Raw genomic sequence first — 16,627 nt, 5'->3', positions numbered from 1 at the left:
TCGCAGACAGGAAAAAGCAGTTCCTCGTGCCTTTCGGGGCGGGCTTTCTGGACCACCTCGGGGACACGTGATTGGTCAATCGTTCGAGTTTGCAGCAGCTCTCCGCCAATGGGTTGCTGGCATGTCTTGTTGACTGGCTCTGTCAGGACGCTGGGTGGGGGCTGATTAAGAGGGGGGAAGGAAAAAGAAGGCGCCTCTCGGTACACCACCACTGTACGAACAATGGACCGCCTGCTGCACCTCCCGACACACATTTAACGTCCGATTACCAAACAACCTGGCTAAACATGCATTTAAGGGGGGATCTGGGCTCGTCCTATATTTAATAACCCACGAAGGGCCCATTTCCGCAACAATACCACGTCGACCCGGCTAAGTTTACTCATTTCTTGTACCGAAAGGAAATTGGTCACAAAAGCTGAATCAGGGTCTCGAGGACAATTTCACGAGGGGGTTACCCAACCACAGGTACTGCATGAAGAGAGCCAGTTTGATTAGCCTTTCATCAAAATCAATGAAATGAATAATTATGTTCATGTTGTCGATTATTTTTACGATTATAAAATCATAACTTTTGTGTAATTGAAAGTGCATTTTCCAAAGCTTTTAAAGATTTATCAAAAGTAAAATGTGAAAAAAAGAGATAAAGATGTGGGAATCAGAGAGCCTGAGTTGCCTGCAGTAACTCGGCCCAAAGCCTGACTGGACAGTTAAAACTTTCATGAGATTTTTCAGTCATTTCCTCTGTACATAAAATCGTAGTAATTTAATCCTCAAAATATCAATCTCTCATCTTGAAATGTTTTGGTCATGTATCAAAGAAATCATATTTTAAAAAAAACAATGGTCCTCTCTGTACTCCATGTTGAGCAAATCGTTATTATTGGTGAATCAGTGCCACATTTGAGGACAATGCAGTTCACATAAGATCACGTGTCTTATGAAAGGTCAAAAGAGATCCACAAATAAGTTAATCACAAACTCCTAAATTTGTTTCATCAAGGGTTGGAGAAATAAGTGTTCTTTTAGTTTTGAACAAAATCCAGAAAAACCTTCCATCGTCTCACCACATCTCCAAAAATCATTCATTTTAGACTTTTTCCAACTTCAGCTTCCAAAGAAGCCTCCACAAGGCAACACAATGGTCTTGGTACGTGAAGCATGGTGAAGGAGCTGAGCATGGGACCAGCGTGCTTCCGGCATCCAGGCCCAGGGACACTCTTCTCCGCTCCAGACGTGTTTGGGGCTGCAGGCGGAGGCATGCCGGACATCGACGCAGCTCTGGTGATGGAATGGAAGAGAGAAAACGTCGGTGAGCAGAGTGTGACCCAACTTTGTGAAACCTTTTATAGCATCGAACCAAACATTCCTTACTGCGTCGGCTTGCGCCGAAACTTCACGATCCGAGTACATTTCTCCCCCTCCTCACCCTTCTCCCCAAATCATGTACAATGGCTGTATGTCTACACTTCACACATTGAGTGCATCATGTATCACACGTGTAACTTTACAAATAACATACCCATACTTTATCACCTTCTCAAATCGCTTCTGTGCATTCCCGAAGATTCACTCAACCCCACATGGACAAACAATGTACAGGAAGTGGACAAAAAATGGAAACAGCTGGGTACATGAGGGACAACAAGTAATGACTTCCGCGACAGTGTGCCCCAGGTGTTAATTAAGCAAATCACATCCCAGCATGCTTAGGGTTATGTATAAAAATGCTTCACAGGCAAGGTTGCCTGTAAATATGGTGAGCATGGCTGCAAGAGGAGACCCCCCCCCAATGACCCATCCACAGGGAATGGATGGTCGCCCAATGGTTTGACGAGCATGACACTGATGTTATCCATACGTCATGGCCTTCTCAGTCACCAGATCTGAACCCAATCGAGCATTTATGGGATACTCTGGAACCATGCCTGAGACAGCGCTGAGACAGGTGCACATATTACATACGACTTGTATCCCTGACAAATCTCCAATACAGGAGTAATTCGACCTCACCATATTCTGGCTATGGATCCTCATCCCCTCCCCCAGCCACCCCTTTTCCACATGACTATATGCAGAACTATATGCATACGTAAGCGCGCACACACACAATACCTCCAGCGAACCGCAGTACCACAAGGCATCAACAGCATGGTGCTGAGCCAGTTGCAAGGCCAGGGACTGACAGGGACCGGTAATGACGTTGATAATCCCAGGAGGAATGTCCAAACTCCCCAAGAGCTAGAGAAGACAAAGTTCCATTAAAATGATAAACAAGTTAACAGGGAATGGTCTGTCAGCAATCCCAACTGAACCCCTGGTTGATGATTCTAGGACCCCAGGTTAAAATCACATTGGCCGCCCATCGTTTGTGGGCAGATACATGGCCTTTACCATGTTTATCCATTTTGTTTATCCATTTTCTACTGATATCCTTGTAATTCATGATAAAGTCATCTTGTATCTAAAAAACACATTTCCAGACTTCCCGACAGGCATTCCTCTCAATTTCTCAATTTTCAGACAAAACTGTGTTCTCATGTTAACAAGGTTCACACTAGTAATCCTCAAGGTCCTACAGTTCAATGTCCATCCCAAGCTAATCAGATTTTGCAAACTAGTTTTTGGCAATTTTACACGCACGCACACACACACACACACACACACACACACACACACACACACACACACACACACACACACACACACACACACACACACACACACACACACACACACACACACACACACACCTATATAAATATCTCTTTGAATGGTGGAACAGATCCCAATCCTTACCTGGCAAAACTGTAAGACTGGAAGTGGGTTGTGCTCGTTAGGAACCAGCACAACTGTGTTTCCAAGAGAAATTGCCGTGACCAAAGCAACAAGAGCCGACAGAAAGCTCGATTCGGAAAGGGACACGACAGCCAGAACTCCAAAAGGTTCTCGTAGAGTGAGAGTCAGTGAGGAGCCCAGATCCTGCAGGTAAATCATTTCATACCTGGATCACAATATGAATAACATTCGCTCATTAATCCTCATTATCTGAGATGTCATTTGGATACTCATTTGATTCCCACATCCTTGCCTCCGGCGACCTGCTTCTCAGTTCAATCCCCAACAAGGATCATTTTGCAGAAATAAAATTGTTTTTTTCTGATGCAGCTTCAACAAGGGGTGTTACATCATTAAGTGAAACACCCCCAGGGAGTCACACCAACCTAGATGTCCCATCTGCTCGTACACGATTGTGATTCTGACAATATAATTATTGGTTGGTTAAAAAATGCAAACAAGCAAGAGTCATCACGTTTCCAATTTGTCACCTTCGAATCAAAAGGTGATAACGAACCAAAGGTTCAATTGTCAGCTAGAACCTTTTCATTCTAAGGCAACAAATTACCTGCCAGGTAACCTGTACTATGGTCAAGGTACTGGCCGACAATGGCCTTTCAAAAAAAACCTAGCCAGGGTATCCAACAGCCATTGACAATATAATATTCCTTGCAGGAACCTGGGGAAATTCCACAAAATGTAAAATGTGACCAGCTCCATAATTCCCCCCCCCTCCAACCCCCTTTCCCCTTCCCCATCGCAACCAATCAAAAGTGCTCAACCTCTGCCTCCCAACCTCAAGGCATCAATCCCCTTCCCACTCCAAGCCTTCAAATTCCCTCCCCATCCATCATGGTCGCCTGTCCAACTCACAATCCCGTGAGATATGTGGAAAAGATATGTGACAATAAACGACCTGGTAGTTTTACAAAGGGAAAACCAATAAGGATGGCATGACGATCGTGAACATGAAGCTCCGAGACATCTTCGGCTTCTCATAGCAGTGAGCACCAACATGGCAGCCGTAAGATTTTTCATGAAATTAGAAATCATAGGTCGAGTCAAGCGAACTGTCAAACCAATGTGTGGGACGGAATGTTAGAAAGACACACACACACACACACACACACACACACACACACACACACACACACACACACACACACACACACACACACACACACACACACACACACACACACACACACACACACACACACACACACACACACACACACACACACACACACACACACACAGTATTGTTATTATTAAGACAATGTAAATGGTAATGGGGGTAGGTTCTGTGGTGATGAATGAAGTGTCTACCTACGTCTGTTGACAAGTAGAACGAGTAATGAATTCAACGGAATATTGATCGAGGTATACTAACCACCAAGGGAAGCATGAATCGACCATTTTGGGCATCGACCCTTCGTCAGAGTTAAAGAGGATCCTGATGACGCCAAACTGGTATCCCTAATATTACAGGTTCCAACCAAGATTAACGATTTGGATTTGAAGCCGAAATTTGCTGGAGATTTCAACCTAGAGAGGAAGCGTAAAGGGATCGTCACCAGAACCCAAATGGCTCATTGATGATGTTCAGGAAGGACGTAATCTACCTGCACCACCTGATCTGGTAAAAGGTCCACACCTCTTCAGTGCAAAGTGCGACAACGTCCCTGCCGAAAATCCCCCGTAACCAAATGAAAATATTGAAACATCAGCTGTGCAATCATGTGACTGCATCATCAGCATAGTCATGCACCAAAGCACCAGCAACATTATTGGAAATTATTAACTCATTCAAGGGGAAATGTTCGTATTCAACATTAACAACAACAATACAAGTGGGAGAAACAAAATAAATTTAAAGAACAAATAAATAAATCATACAATTAGAAATAAATAATCAACACATTGCAAGGTGAATAACTAATAGAACGAAGGAGAACACAAGGGGAGGTGAAGATCCTTCTAAACCAAGTATCATGAAGTGTGGTTGGGGTTGAAGAGGTGCTAATTTGCATCTCCTCAGCTGTCACGATCAAAGAGAGAAAAGAAGGAATGGACCAGGGAAGGCCTCCAAATGGCACTGCGATGCACCAAGACCTAAAAAGGAGGCAATAAGACACACTGGTGCGTTTCATACTCGTGATCGTCCGTGCAGCGTTTTCACGACGGCGGTCCAACTGCGCACAAAGGCCTCGGCCTCCACAATATCACTTCGGGCCTCTTGCAACGCCGTGGCCCCCAGTTGTGGGTCTCTGTGCTCGGCCAATGCAGCCGACAGGCTCACCAAATTGGAGGTGAACGATTGAGCCAACCGGTCCAACACGCGGACACGGACAGAGGGGTACGCTGCTGCCCAGCTGAGTGCACAGACAATTCAGGGTTAACGGTAATGTAGGATCATTGGCTGAGTGTGGTAATAAATACGAGTGCTTCATTAAAAGCAGTGTTTATATCTCCTCGAGTGCTAACAATATCTATAAGTATTCCGTGCACCCATCCACTCGACTCACCCTGAAAACGCCTTCAACGCAGCCTCAACAGCATTCCGAATATCCTTACGACCACCCTGTGCCACCAACGGTCCACCGGATTTTAACAGGGGTCGCCAGCCACCCCCTTCCGGTTTACGCCATGCTCCACCCCAGAACAAATCAAACGGCCTTGGCATTTGGGGGGGGGGGGGTAAATAATATGAAGAAGAACCCTCAACTCTTCTCATACAATTACCATTTCAAGCTCAATGAGCATCACATCTCTACACTGCCGATCGACCTGTCTGGTTGTCCTGATGTGGGTGGTAAGCGTTTGGAAGGCTGGTCAAGTGTTGCTAGAACATCAGAGCCAGACCCTGCAGAGGGTTGCGGCTGTGAGGCTGGACGGAGAAAAGCAGAGCAAACCTTGGTGGGAAGGTGAAGAAGGAAATTAAATGGTTTCAGACATGTGGAAGAGGAGACATTAAGCCTGCCGTCCAATCAGTAACGATCCCTCAAAATAATGTGGATATGTCGACTCTATTCACATTCTAATTTATCATTTTGAGTTAACTATACAACAAATAACCGCAATCACAACCTCCTTGAAGTGTAACCGTGCCTGCCAGAGAGGAGCAACACAAAGTAATTACGCCACATGTGTGAAACAAATGGATGTTTTAACCATCAACACTACTCGAGGTTCGATGAGTCAAGGGTCTGATAATGAAATGCCATTTTCTTTGGTTTAATCAACCTGTTATTAATATTTTTTTTAATCCCATTTTCCCCACAATTAATCCAGCCAAGCATGTCTATACAGTACTATAAAAGTGAAATTATTTATTTGTTTGTTTGTACATGCTTCAAAAACTTTACAAACTACAATGGCACTGTTCGATGTCGTGACGTCGACAGATATGCCTCCCCTCACCCCCACCCCCCCCCCACACACATTATGACATCATTCTACATACGAGCAGAGCATGGCTGGGGCTTTATTTACTTTTAACATTGTTCTTAACAAATGGGAACAGTAACAACACAGGAATGATAGGCTGGCCTTCTAATGCACCAACGTTCCCTGTGTATATTTGTGCAACATTGTTAAGAACAGGAAAAAATGTAGAGGGGAGGACAAAGAGTTGCGGGTGAGGGTGCAATGAGTTGGAAGAGGGAGATTGACGCATTGAGAAGGGCGGGGAGGGGGGGGGAGGGATGGAGGATTTGAAGAAAGGGGGAGGGGAACACAGAGTTTGGGTGTGGTGTCGTGGGGGGTTAAGGACATGTGATTGTGTGTGGTGTGGGGGGGGGGTAGGGACCTGAAGTCACATTTTACATTAAGCAGAATTTCCACGGGTCCATGATAGTGCAGTGTCTTTTGGGTTCTCTAGGTATTTTGGGTCTTCGGGACCTTTTGTGTCTTTGGGGTCCCTGAGTCTTTTCGGTCGTCTGGGGACTTTAGGTCAAGTATTTCCCATTATATATAGATTTGTACCAAGTTTAACTTGGATCCCTTCAGTCGTTCTCAAGTTATTGCGGCAACGAAAAACTATCATGAACTCTGACTGTTGTCCTTCGACCTCTTGATGCTGCCATATAATCGGATCATATTTGCACCATACTGTATACATACACCAAGTTTGGTCAAAATCCCATCACTGATTCTCAAGTTAGCACGGTAACATAATTTTTTCCCCAACACGACCTCTGACCTTGTGACCCAAAAATAAAATCAGTTCATCTTTACATCATTATACAGACTTGTACCAAGTTTGACTTGGATCCCTTCAGCGTTCTCAAGTTATCGCGGCAACGAAAACCTATCAAGGATGCACGGACAACCTGAAAATGTAATGCCTCTGGCGACTTCATCAGCAGAGGCATAAAATACTGAACCAAATCCAAGCAGAATTTGCATGTTGGCTAAGAGTACCCCATGTATGGTTTCTGTCCAAGTAGCATGTCTGGGGAAGGGAGTTCAATGTGGGGGGGGGGGGGGGCGGGAGGGGACCCCAATTCTCTTGATGTAAAGGTGTATCGGATAGCGCCCCCAGGTGGTCGCCAGTATTACAAATCATCACAGCCCACGTACCTACACACAGATATCATACTCATGCTGCATACGCCATCTTCTTATATAAAACAAAAATTGAAATATCTTGATAATATGCATTACGGTGATGATGAAATTTGAGTGAGAAAGATTCGAAATTTTCAAAATGTTTCATTTCATTCATTTCAAACGGAGGTTCAAACCAAACCATCCAGCATGGAGCTACGCAGTGAAGCAGAAGCTCACGCCATATATAAACCACAAGGATGGTTGATGAAGGTGATGTTGGCTGACTTCCAAGCAGATGGAAGATGATGTCGGGCAAATGATAGAGTGAACAGAGCAGAATGTTTGTGAAGTACAACATGTTGTCTTTTGATTATCTCCGTCAGGGAAGTGAGGGGTAAAAATGCTGAAATAGTGTTCTTAGAATTTAACTTTTTTTGTTTAAAAGGCTAAATAAACACAAACTATAAAATACTATAAACAACAACTTCAATGATGCACTATCCAAATATAATGTTAAACAACACCCAGTGTGGACAGCGATTAGGTGGTTTATAGTCTCTGAAATGGTGAACAATGAAATCAAGGTGAAATGGCAAAAATGTCTCACCAGCTCTTCCTCAGTGATGTTCTGCCAATCAAATCCATTAATCCACACAGTGTCTGCTCTTAGCCTGAAATGGAAATCAGAAACAATACCAAACAGGTAAGCAATCTTGGAACCACAATTCCAGCAGCCCTCTGTAGAACCTCAATCTACGCAGGCCCACTGCGGAACCTCAAGCTACGCAGGCCCACTGCGGAACCTCAAAACAGTCAAGGTTAGGTGTTAGGCACTGCAGAATCTCAAGCTACGCAGGCCCACTGCAGAAACTTCAGTCTATGCAGGCCTACTGCGGAACCTCAAGCAGCCAAGGTTAGCTGTTGGGCACTGCAGAACCTCAAAAAATACAGATCCACCTTGGAACCTCCAGCTACACAGGCCCACTGCAGAATCTTAAAATCACCAGATAATCTCAGGCAATCCATATTGTTCTGAAATACGGGAACGGAAGCAAAATCAGCCACTCATACCCCCGCGCCACCTCGAGCAGCAATGCATGATCCTCGCCCCACACAGAGGCGGAGCCGCTGCGTCGGGCAAACGCCCTTGCCTCTCGTGCCGTCCGTGCCGAAAGTAGCAGCAGCACAGGCCCCCGTACCTATACACAGATATCATACTCATGCTGCATACGGAGCAATTACACATGTTAACTAATTCTTTAGGATGTGGAAAGAGTGAAGAGCAGAAAACATATCAAAATTAGAATGGCACTCGGTTGAGCGTATACCTACACCAGGCTAAACAGTTTACAATTTGTATCCCACTGACAGGCCGGATCATGATCCGGACCTGAACCAAAATCGAACTGGCTTGTTTTAGTCACCTAACCAACTCATCCACAATTTTTTGAGATATCATGCTGTACATAGTGTTTGGCCCCATTTCTCAATGGTGAAGAATCACATAAAAAAATTATCCTGTCGAGACCAAATCCAGATCTTCAACAGAATCTAATCATTTCATCCATGTCACATACCCAACCTCTCCACTAAATTACATCTGAACCCGTCCATAACTTTTTGAGATATCTGATTCACAGACAAAGACAGACAGACAGACAGACAGACAGACAGGGGTGAAGACAACCTCCATGCACCTTCAGTGACGGAGGTAATGAGCATCATAGTAGAACTGGGTCAGTCGGTTTTTGCGCAGTTGTGAAAGATGTCATGCAATGAATGAATGACGAGTCCTTTTACCGAGTACGGCGAGGTCAGAGTTCATTCAGAAGTCCAATTGGTTAAAGGTCACGTTTCAAAGGAGGTCTCATGAGTGTAAAATGGACAAGAAGTACCATTTTTGGAAAAAAAGAAATACAGTACTACATGACACATGTTTAATATCATCTTTAAAAAACAGGAAGTTTCAAGCAAAATGGATCATCAATTGATTCTAAAACGTAATGAATACAAATTCAAACGCAATGTGAATCTTCAAAAGTGTTTTTATCCCGTTTATACTGTTCGCTTCGAGTCTGGGAGGTCGGTGGTTCGAACCTCGGATGAGTCAAAATGAAAGAACTTTTTAAATGGTACGTGCGGCGTTGAACATCAAGCTACACAGGCATCAAGCTTGCTTGATGTTCAGCATTTAAAAGGATCGAGAACAGACAAACAATGCTGGGAAAGCAACAGCAAACCACCCAGCATAACCCTCGCCGAGAAACTGCTTCGGAAGCACTGACACTCTGCAAAGATTACGGTACACATTGTTTTTATATTATTGCATAATAATCTGATATATATGACGAAGTATAAGGGGTATCCTCAGTTCAAATTATCATTTTATATCGAAACACACAAATCTGTCAAAGTTATTGTGGAAGGATATGTTTTACATATTCTATACCAGCAAATACAAGCCGTCCTTTGCTGACAGGATTATTAATTTGGGGGGGGGGGGTGTAAGAAGGTGGAGCGACGACGGAAGGGGAGCGAGGATGGAGGGGTGTGGAAAGGGAAGGAAGCATGAGGGGAGGACAGGGGAGGGTCCGTCCGGACATAACCACCTTCAGGACACGTCCGGACATAACCACCTTCTGGACACGTCCGGGCATAACCACCGTCTGGACACGTCCGGGCATAACCACCCTCTGGACACGTCCGGGCATAACCACCGTCTGGACACGTCCGGGCATAACCACCGTCTGGACACGTCCGGGCATAACCACCGTCTGGACACGTCCGGGCATAACCACCGTCTGGACACGTCCGGGCATAACCACCGTCTGGACACGTCCGGGCATAACCACCGTCTGGACACGTCCGGGCATAACCACCGTCTGGACACGTCCGGGCATAACCACCGTCTGGACACGTCCGGGCATAACCACCGTCTGGACACGTCCGGGCATAACCACCGTCTGGACACGTCCGGGCATAACCACCGTCTGGACACCTCCGGGCATAACCACCGTCTGGACACCTCCGGGCATAACCACCGTCTGGACACCTCCGGGCATAACCACCGTCTGGACACGTCCGGGCATAACCACCGTCTGGACACGTCCGGGCATAACCACCGCCTGGACACGTCCGGGCATAACCACCGCCTGGACATCACCACCGTCTGGACACGCCCAGACATCACCACCGTCTGGACACGTCCGGACATAACCACCGTCTGGACACGTACGGACACATTAAGGGAAGGCAGCGTGAGGGGGATGGCGAGTTAAGGCAGTGTGATGGGAGGATCCGTCGAGAGATAACCACTCTCCAGACGATGGGTAGACTAACAGGTTGGGCGGGGGGGGGAGGAAGAAAAAGAGGGGGGAGAGAGATGGGTGGAGAAGCGAGGAGGTATGGAGACTAAGGAGGGGTGTAGGAGTGAGGAGGGGTGGGGAAGAAAGGAAGCAGGGGCAAAAAACACAGCAGTAAACAATGTATAAATAAAACATATAACAAATAAAAACATTAAAATTAATTACTTTTAAACCATCATCTCAAGGAGATGGGGATGGGCCTGGCATCTGTCTGGGGGATGGCCAGACGGAGGCCCCTGGAGTACCGGCGGAAAGTGGACGCAGCGACGCGCTGTTCTGGCACATGCTCCCATACCTGACCTGACTTTTAAACAAGTGTTGTCATGATTTGGGTTGCATACAGTACATATTGCTTGTGGCAGGCTTATTCAGGTGTGGAAAGCTGTCTAATTGATGTTGAAGGCTCAGAAGATGAAATGGAGGCTGATTCACTTGGGATTTTTGTGAAAAACTTTATAATGGACACTTGAGTGGCTGCCTTCATTTTCTGTTCGTAGACCTCCTTGTAACATTTCAGGACATTCTCCATCCCATCTCCCGCCACACCTTGGAACTTCTCATGCTGTCAGGATCGTGCTCATCATGAACGACTCGCTCAGAACGACAGCGCACAAACGAATCGGCCAGAACGACGGAGCACAAACGACTCGCTCAGAACGACGGAGCACAAACGACTCGCTCAGAACGACGGAGCACAAACGACTCGCTCAGAACGACGGAGCACAAACGACTCGCTCAGAACGACAGAGCACAAACGACTCGCTCAGAACGACGGAGCACAAACGACTCGCTCAGAACGACGGAGCACAAACGACTCGCTCAGAACGACGGAGCACAAACGACTCGCTCAGAACGACGGAGCACAAACGACTCGCTCAGAACGACGGAGCACAAACGACTCGCTCAGAACGACGGAGCACAAACGACTCGCTCAGAACGACGGAGCACAAACGACTCGCTCAGAACGACGGAGCACAAACGACTCGTTCAGAACGACGGAGCACAAACGACTCACTCAGAATGAAAGAGCACAAACGACTCGCTCAGAATGATGCAGGATGGACGACTTGCTCAGAATGATGCAGGTCGAATGACTTGCTCAGAATGATGCAGCATGAACAACTCACTCAGAATGACATGGCACGGCAAAAGTGTCCACAATGAGTTAACGATTCGCTCAGAATGACGTAGCGCAGTGGTTGTTGTTGTCATTGATGTTGAATTAAATCCGCGTTGCAGCGAAAACGCGTCATCAGAATTAAATTAAACGCAAATTAAATCTCGTCCCCTGCCCAGGTGGCTGTATCTTCGCCCTGCTATTACGTCCGACCGACATTCATTAGCCTTCCCCATCACTTTTTACCCTTTATGGTATTTCTTCGCTGTAATGACCAATGAGCGCGACCCACGGTGCGATCCTGGAATCAGCGCAAGGACACCAGACAGGCCGAGGACATTCCCATACAAGGACATCTGTCAGGTTGCGCCATCCAATGAGCACACCTCACGGGTGCTTCAACGGGTCCCTTGGGAATGATAAAATTGCAGACAACGAGCATGCCATTGTGTGTAGTTCATGTCGTGGGGTCTGAGGGGAGTCTTCACGGACTAGAGCAATGAATATGGCAGTTAACATGACAGCGGTGTCAAGACTTTGGGCTCTGTGCTCGTGTCTTGGTGCCCGCACCAAGACACGAGCACAGGACAATATGGAAAGTGACGCTTGACAATTGTATGGGAGAATCACCCTGCAGTGAATTTGAGGAAGGTGCACAAAATTTCAGCACGATGAAATTTCAAATGGGATTGATTGGATTATAATTTGATGATTCAGGATAGAATGCACACTCCTCCCTTATCATATTTAATCAGGATGCACAGATAATATGTGGGAAAAGTGTATGCTGGTGTGAGGAGGTGTGCTGGGTGAATGTGACCAAATCTTAGGTCTGGAATAGTGTGGAGGAAGTGCTAATTGAGTGGTGAGAAAAGCACCCCCTCCTGTAAGGAATCCCCATTTCAGAGTTAGCTTTGATATGGGGATTCAGAAGATTCGGAAAATGGAAGATGCCGGGTATGCTGGTGGGTAAGCATCGCTGTGGAGGAAATTTTGGAAAACGTATGAAACGTGTGATGAATGGGTAGGAGTATGTTACAGTGGTTAATGAAAGGTCGGCCTGGAACGACCACTGGGCCTGGGACCTCTGGGACGACTGAAAGCCACTGAGAAATGCCAGGTGGGCGATTTTGTTCGGATGCCCGGGTGCCCAAGGATGACCTGAGACGAGAATGCCAGGAAGGGGTACAGTGGATACCGGAGGAAATGACCCCACGGTGGGAGCCAGAGATGGTTCCATATTAGTTGAAGAATGGGAGGACACACCAGGTCCTTGTTGGCAAAGTTGTTATCTGTCCAGAGATTGCACCACTTGTTCTTTGTGTTAAACCCCGTATGATTTTGACAAATTTCCCTGACAATATCTGCTGCTCTTCCTTCGCTCCAATTGGTTCTTCTGACCACGTCCTTGTTAAAGTGGACATCTCTCTGGCTGTTATCAGAGAACCACCTCACCGCCGTCGAGTCTGGCATTTCACTCAAGCCGACTGGCAGGGTCTCCGAGCAGCCATCAAACTTACAGACTGGTCTCCTATCACTACTTTCTCAAACATCAACTCATCCTGGGAATTCTTTCAAAGAAACTTGCTCTCCCTCATGCACAGATTTATCCCCTCTCGTGTTCAGTTGTCTTACCCTTCCTCCCGCCCTTGGTTTACTGAAGCTTGTGGCGAGGCAGTTGTCCTGAAACAACTTGCCTTTGCCTCATGGAAAGCAAACCCAACTGAGGGCAATCTCAGTTCTTTCCACAAAGCTCGGAACAAGTGTGTAGCTGCCCTCAGGAGAGCCAGAAAACAACATCTTTCTCATCTCAAGTCTGAACTCTCAAACCTCTCTCCCTCCTCAAAATCCTGGTGGCGTTTAATCAAATCTGTTTCTGGTGTATGTTCCCCCTCCATCCCCTCCCTTACCTCAAATGGCCGCACTGCTGATTCCACACGTGATAAAGCTGAATGTCTAAACTCGGTGTTTGCAGCTAAATCTTGTGTCCCAAACCCATCACTATCTCTACCCACTTTACCCAGTCGCACCCAACTGTCCCTGGACTCTGTATCCTTTTCTCCTGACAAGGTGGAGAGCTTGCTTTCAAACCTCGAGTCAGATTCTGCAACCGGTCCAGACGGCATCAGCCCACGTGTCCTCAAAGCCTGCTCTTCTGCTCTTGCTCACCCTCTCTCTGTTCTATTCACCCTCTCATTTTCCCAAGGTCATCTGCCATCTGCTTGGAAATCTGCTAACATCACTGCCCTGCATAAAAAGGTGCAAAAACAGATCCCTGTAACTATAGACCAATCAGCCTTCTCCCAATCATCAGCAAGGTTATGGAATCCATCATCGCTTCAGACATGAAATCCTTCCTCTTCTCCAATGGCTTGATTTCCAATCATCAATTTGGTTTCAGACCAGGTCACTCTACCCTAGATATGCTGCTACTGCTCTCCCATCAATGGATGGAGGTCCTCAATGCCAGACAGGAAATCCGAGCCGTATCCCTGGACATATCACGTGCTTTTGACACAGTCTGGCACCCTGCCCTACTCACCAAACTCTCTTCCCATGGTATTCAAGGCCATCTCCACTCATGGCTCGCAGACTTCCTCTCCTGTCGCAGTCAACGTGTGGCCCTAAATGGAGTTCTTTCATCCCCTCTTCCTGTGCAGGCTGGAGTTCCTCAAGGTAGCGTTCTGGGCCCTGTTCTTTTTCTGGTTTTCATCAATGATCTCTCGGACTCTCTGGAAAATCCTCTATTTCTCTTTGCCGATGACTCCACCCTCTGCCGTACCATCTGTCATCCCTCAGACCGGCAAGCAGCAGCTTCTTCGCTCACTGCAGATCTGGATAAAATCACAAACTGGTCCAACACGTGGAACATGTCTTTCAATCCAGACAAATCTCACACTCTCACTATGTCTCTTCGAAAGGACCGTTTACAAAACCCCCCCATCCACTTTCTCAACAATCCTCTGGAAGAAGTCTTTTCTTTCAAGCTTCTGGGTCTCACTATCTGCCATGACCTTTCCTGGGAAAGTCACATTTCCAACCTTGCCTCAAAAGCCAGTCGCCGACTGGGAATCCTCCGACGTGCAAAGTCCTTCCTTGGCCCTCTTGAGCTCCTGACCACTTACAAAGCTTTTGTCCGTAGCCTGATGGAGTACTGCTCTCCCCTCTGGGCTGGTGCTCCTGCCTCCCACCTTTCTCGACTTCACGCTGTCGAAACCAGGGCTTTTAAGATCATTGGCATCTCCCGCAATGAAGCTGAGTCTTTGGGCCTCTCACTCAATCACCGCAGGTTGGTCGGTGGTCTTTCTGTCTTCTACCGACTCCTCTCCAGCCTTGCCCCCCTGCTCTCTCTGTGATTTGTCCCAACCACATTTCCACAGGGCGCTCAAGGTCCGCCAACAACCCCCTTCTGGTAAAACTACCAAAATCACGAATCACTGCTCATCTTCACTCTTTCATTCCTCTTTTTTCCCGCCTTTGGAATAAACTTCCTCACTCTATTCTTTCCCATTCTTCCCTCCAGGCTTTCAAAACAGCTGTTCACCACCACCTCTTATCTTCCCCCATCCAAATCCTCGATCTTTTCTACCCCCGATAATCCACCCAAGCCCACTTCCTTCAATTCTCCTGCTTTCCTTCCTGAAAGTCCCTTTAATGTCCATCTTCCCCTCGCCATGTTCCCCGTCCCATCCCCATCCCTCTCCCTTCCACAGTTCACCTGTGTCTGTTCCCCAATGTTTTGTCCCTTCCACTCCCGCCCCTCTTGTCTCATGCCTCCTTGCTGTGAGTTGTGTGTTAGCTCTCATACGAGCCTCGACCAAGGTATACAAAAAAAAAAAAAAAAAAAAAAAAAAAAAAAAAAAAAAAAAAAAACCCCGTATCACTCAAAACATTTGCAGAGCCCCAGAAAGGTTTGTGTGATGTGAGTCGCTGCAGGTAGATTCTATATATCTTCATGGATTGGAATCTATGGGTTGGCTTTGATGCAGTCAAACTCTCAGTGTTCTTGCCTTTCGGCACACATCAGGGTTGGGATGCAAGGACTGGGAGCCACTGCATGGGTGTTGATTTTAGTGTACCGCTGATTATCCGCATCAGTGTTTTCAGGAGAATTTCCAAGTGTTTTACATGGCTGCTCTCTACCCAAGCAGGAGAACAGTATCCTACTGTAGAGTATACAAGAGCAAGGCTAGCAGTGCAAAGAACACGTGCACTTGGTCCCCAGCTGGTGCCCGCTAGTTTCCAGATGATGTATACTCTGGTCTTTTCTCTGACACATTTTAGGTGTTCGCAGAACGTAAGGCTGTGATTGAGGGTGACTCCAAGGAAATTGAATGGTTCGTTCTTGACTGGTTCGTTTCAAAAGGAAACCTGGAGTTTGCTGTTAGCCAGTCAGTTGCTGAGATGGAAAGCGGTAACTGCAGTCATAGTTGGGTTTGGGTGGAGGCTCCAGTAGATGAAGTGTTGCTCCATTATCTTTAATTCCTGTGAAAGTATTGTTGAGTTCTTCAAGGTTGATTGCTTGGGTAGCAAGGGCGAGATCATCTGCATCGGCAAACTTTCGAGAGGAGCGACAAAGCATGTCACTCACATATATGTTGAAGAGGATTATTTTTGGTTTACAAAGTCACGGCTCATGGAAGCGAAAACATACCCTTGGGGAAGACCATAATTCAGAGTCCTTATGGAGCTTGTTTCCTCTGCGAGTGAAACACTATAGCTTCGAATGCTAAGCATAGAATAAAGAGCACGC

At 46.6% G+C, this 16,627-nt stretch overlaps 1 protein-coding gene across 1 annotated transcript in view; it reads right to left on the bottom strand.

Annotated features, from left to right (window-relative positions):
* Positions 1-859: 859 nt before the first annotated feature.
* Positions 860-16,627, bottom strand: part of ALDH16A1 (aldehyde dehydrogenase 16 family member A1) — a 57,782-nt gene continuing 42,014 nt past the window's right edge. The window contains exons 10-17 of the mRNA XM_085862579.1: positions 8,464-8,591; positions 8,000-8,063; positions 5,629-5,753; positions 5,367-5,516; positions 4,994-5,213; positions 2,800-2,982; positions 2,116-2,241; positions 860-1,281 (exon numbers count right to left, since the gene is read on the bottom strand). Of these exons, the coding sequence (XP_085718705.1) occupies positions 1,108-1,281; positions 2,116-2,241; positions 2,800-2,982; positions 4,994-5,213; positions 5,367-5,516; positions 5,629-5,753; positions 8,000-8,063; positions 8,464-8,591 (1,170 nt within the window). The 3' untranslated portion in view covers positions 860-1,107. The remainder of the gene's footprint in view (positions 1,282-2,115; positions 2,242-2,799; positions 2,983-4,993; positions 5,214-5,366; positions 5,517-5,628; positions 5,754-7,999; positions 8,064-8,463; positions 8,592-16,627) is intronic.

This window comes from Eptatretus burgeri, chromosome 17 (assembly GCF_056783735.1).
Source record: "Eptatretus burgeri isolate ZD-2024b chromosome 17, Ebu_testis_v1, whole genome shotgun sequence".
NCBI lineage: Eukaryota > Metazoa > Chordata > Myxini > Myxiniformes > Myxinidae > Eptatretus > Eptatretus burgeri.
This window is presented reverse-complemented; position numbering and strand designations above follow the sequence as displayed.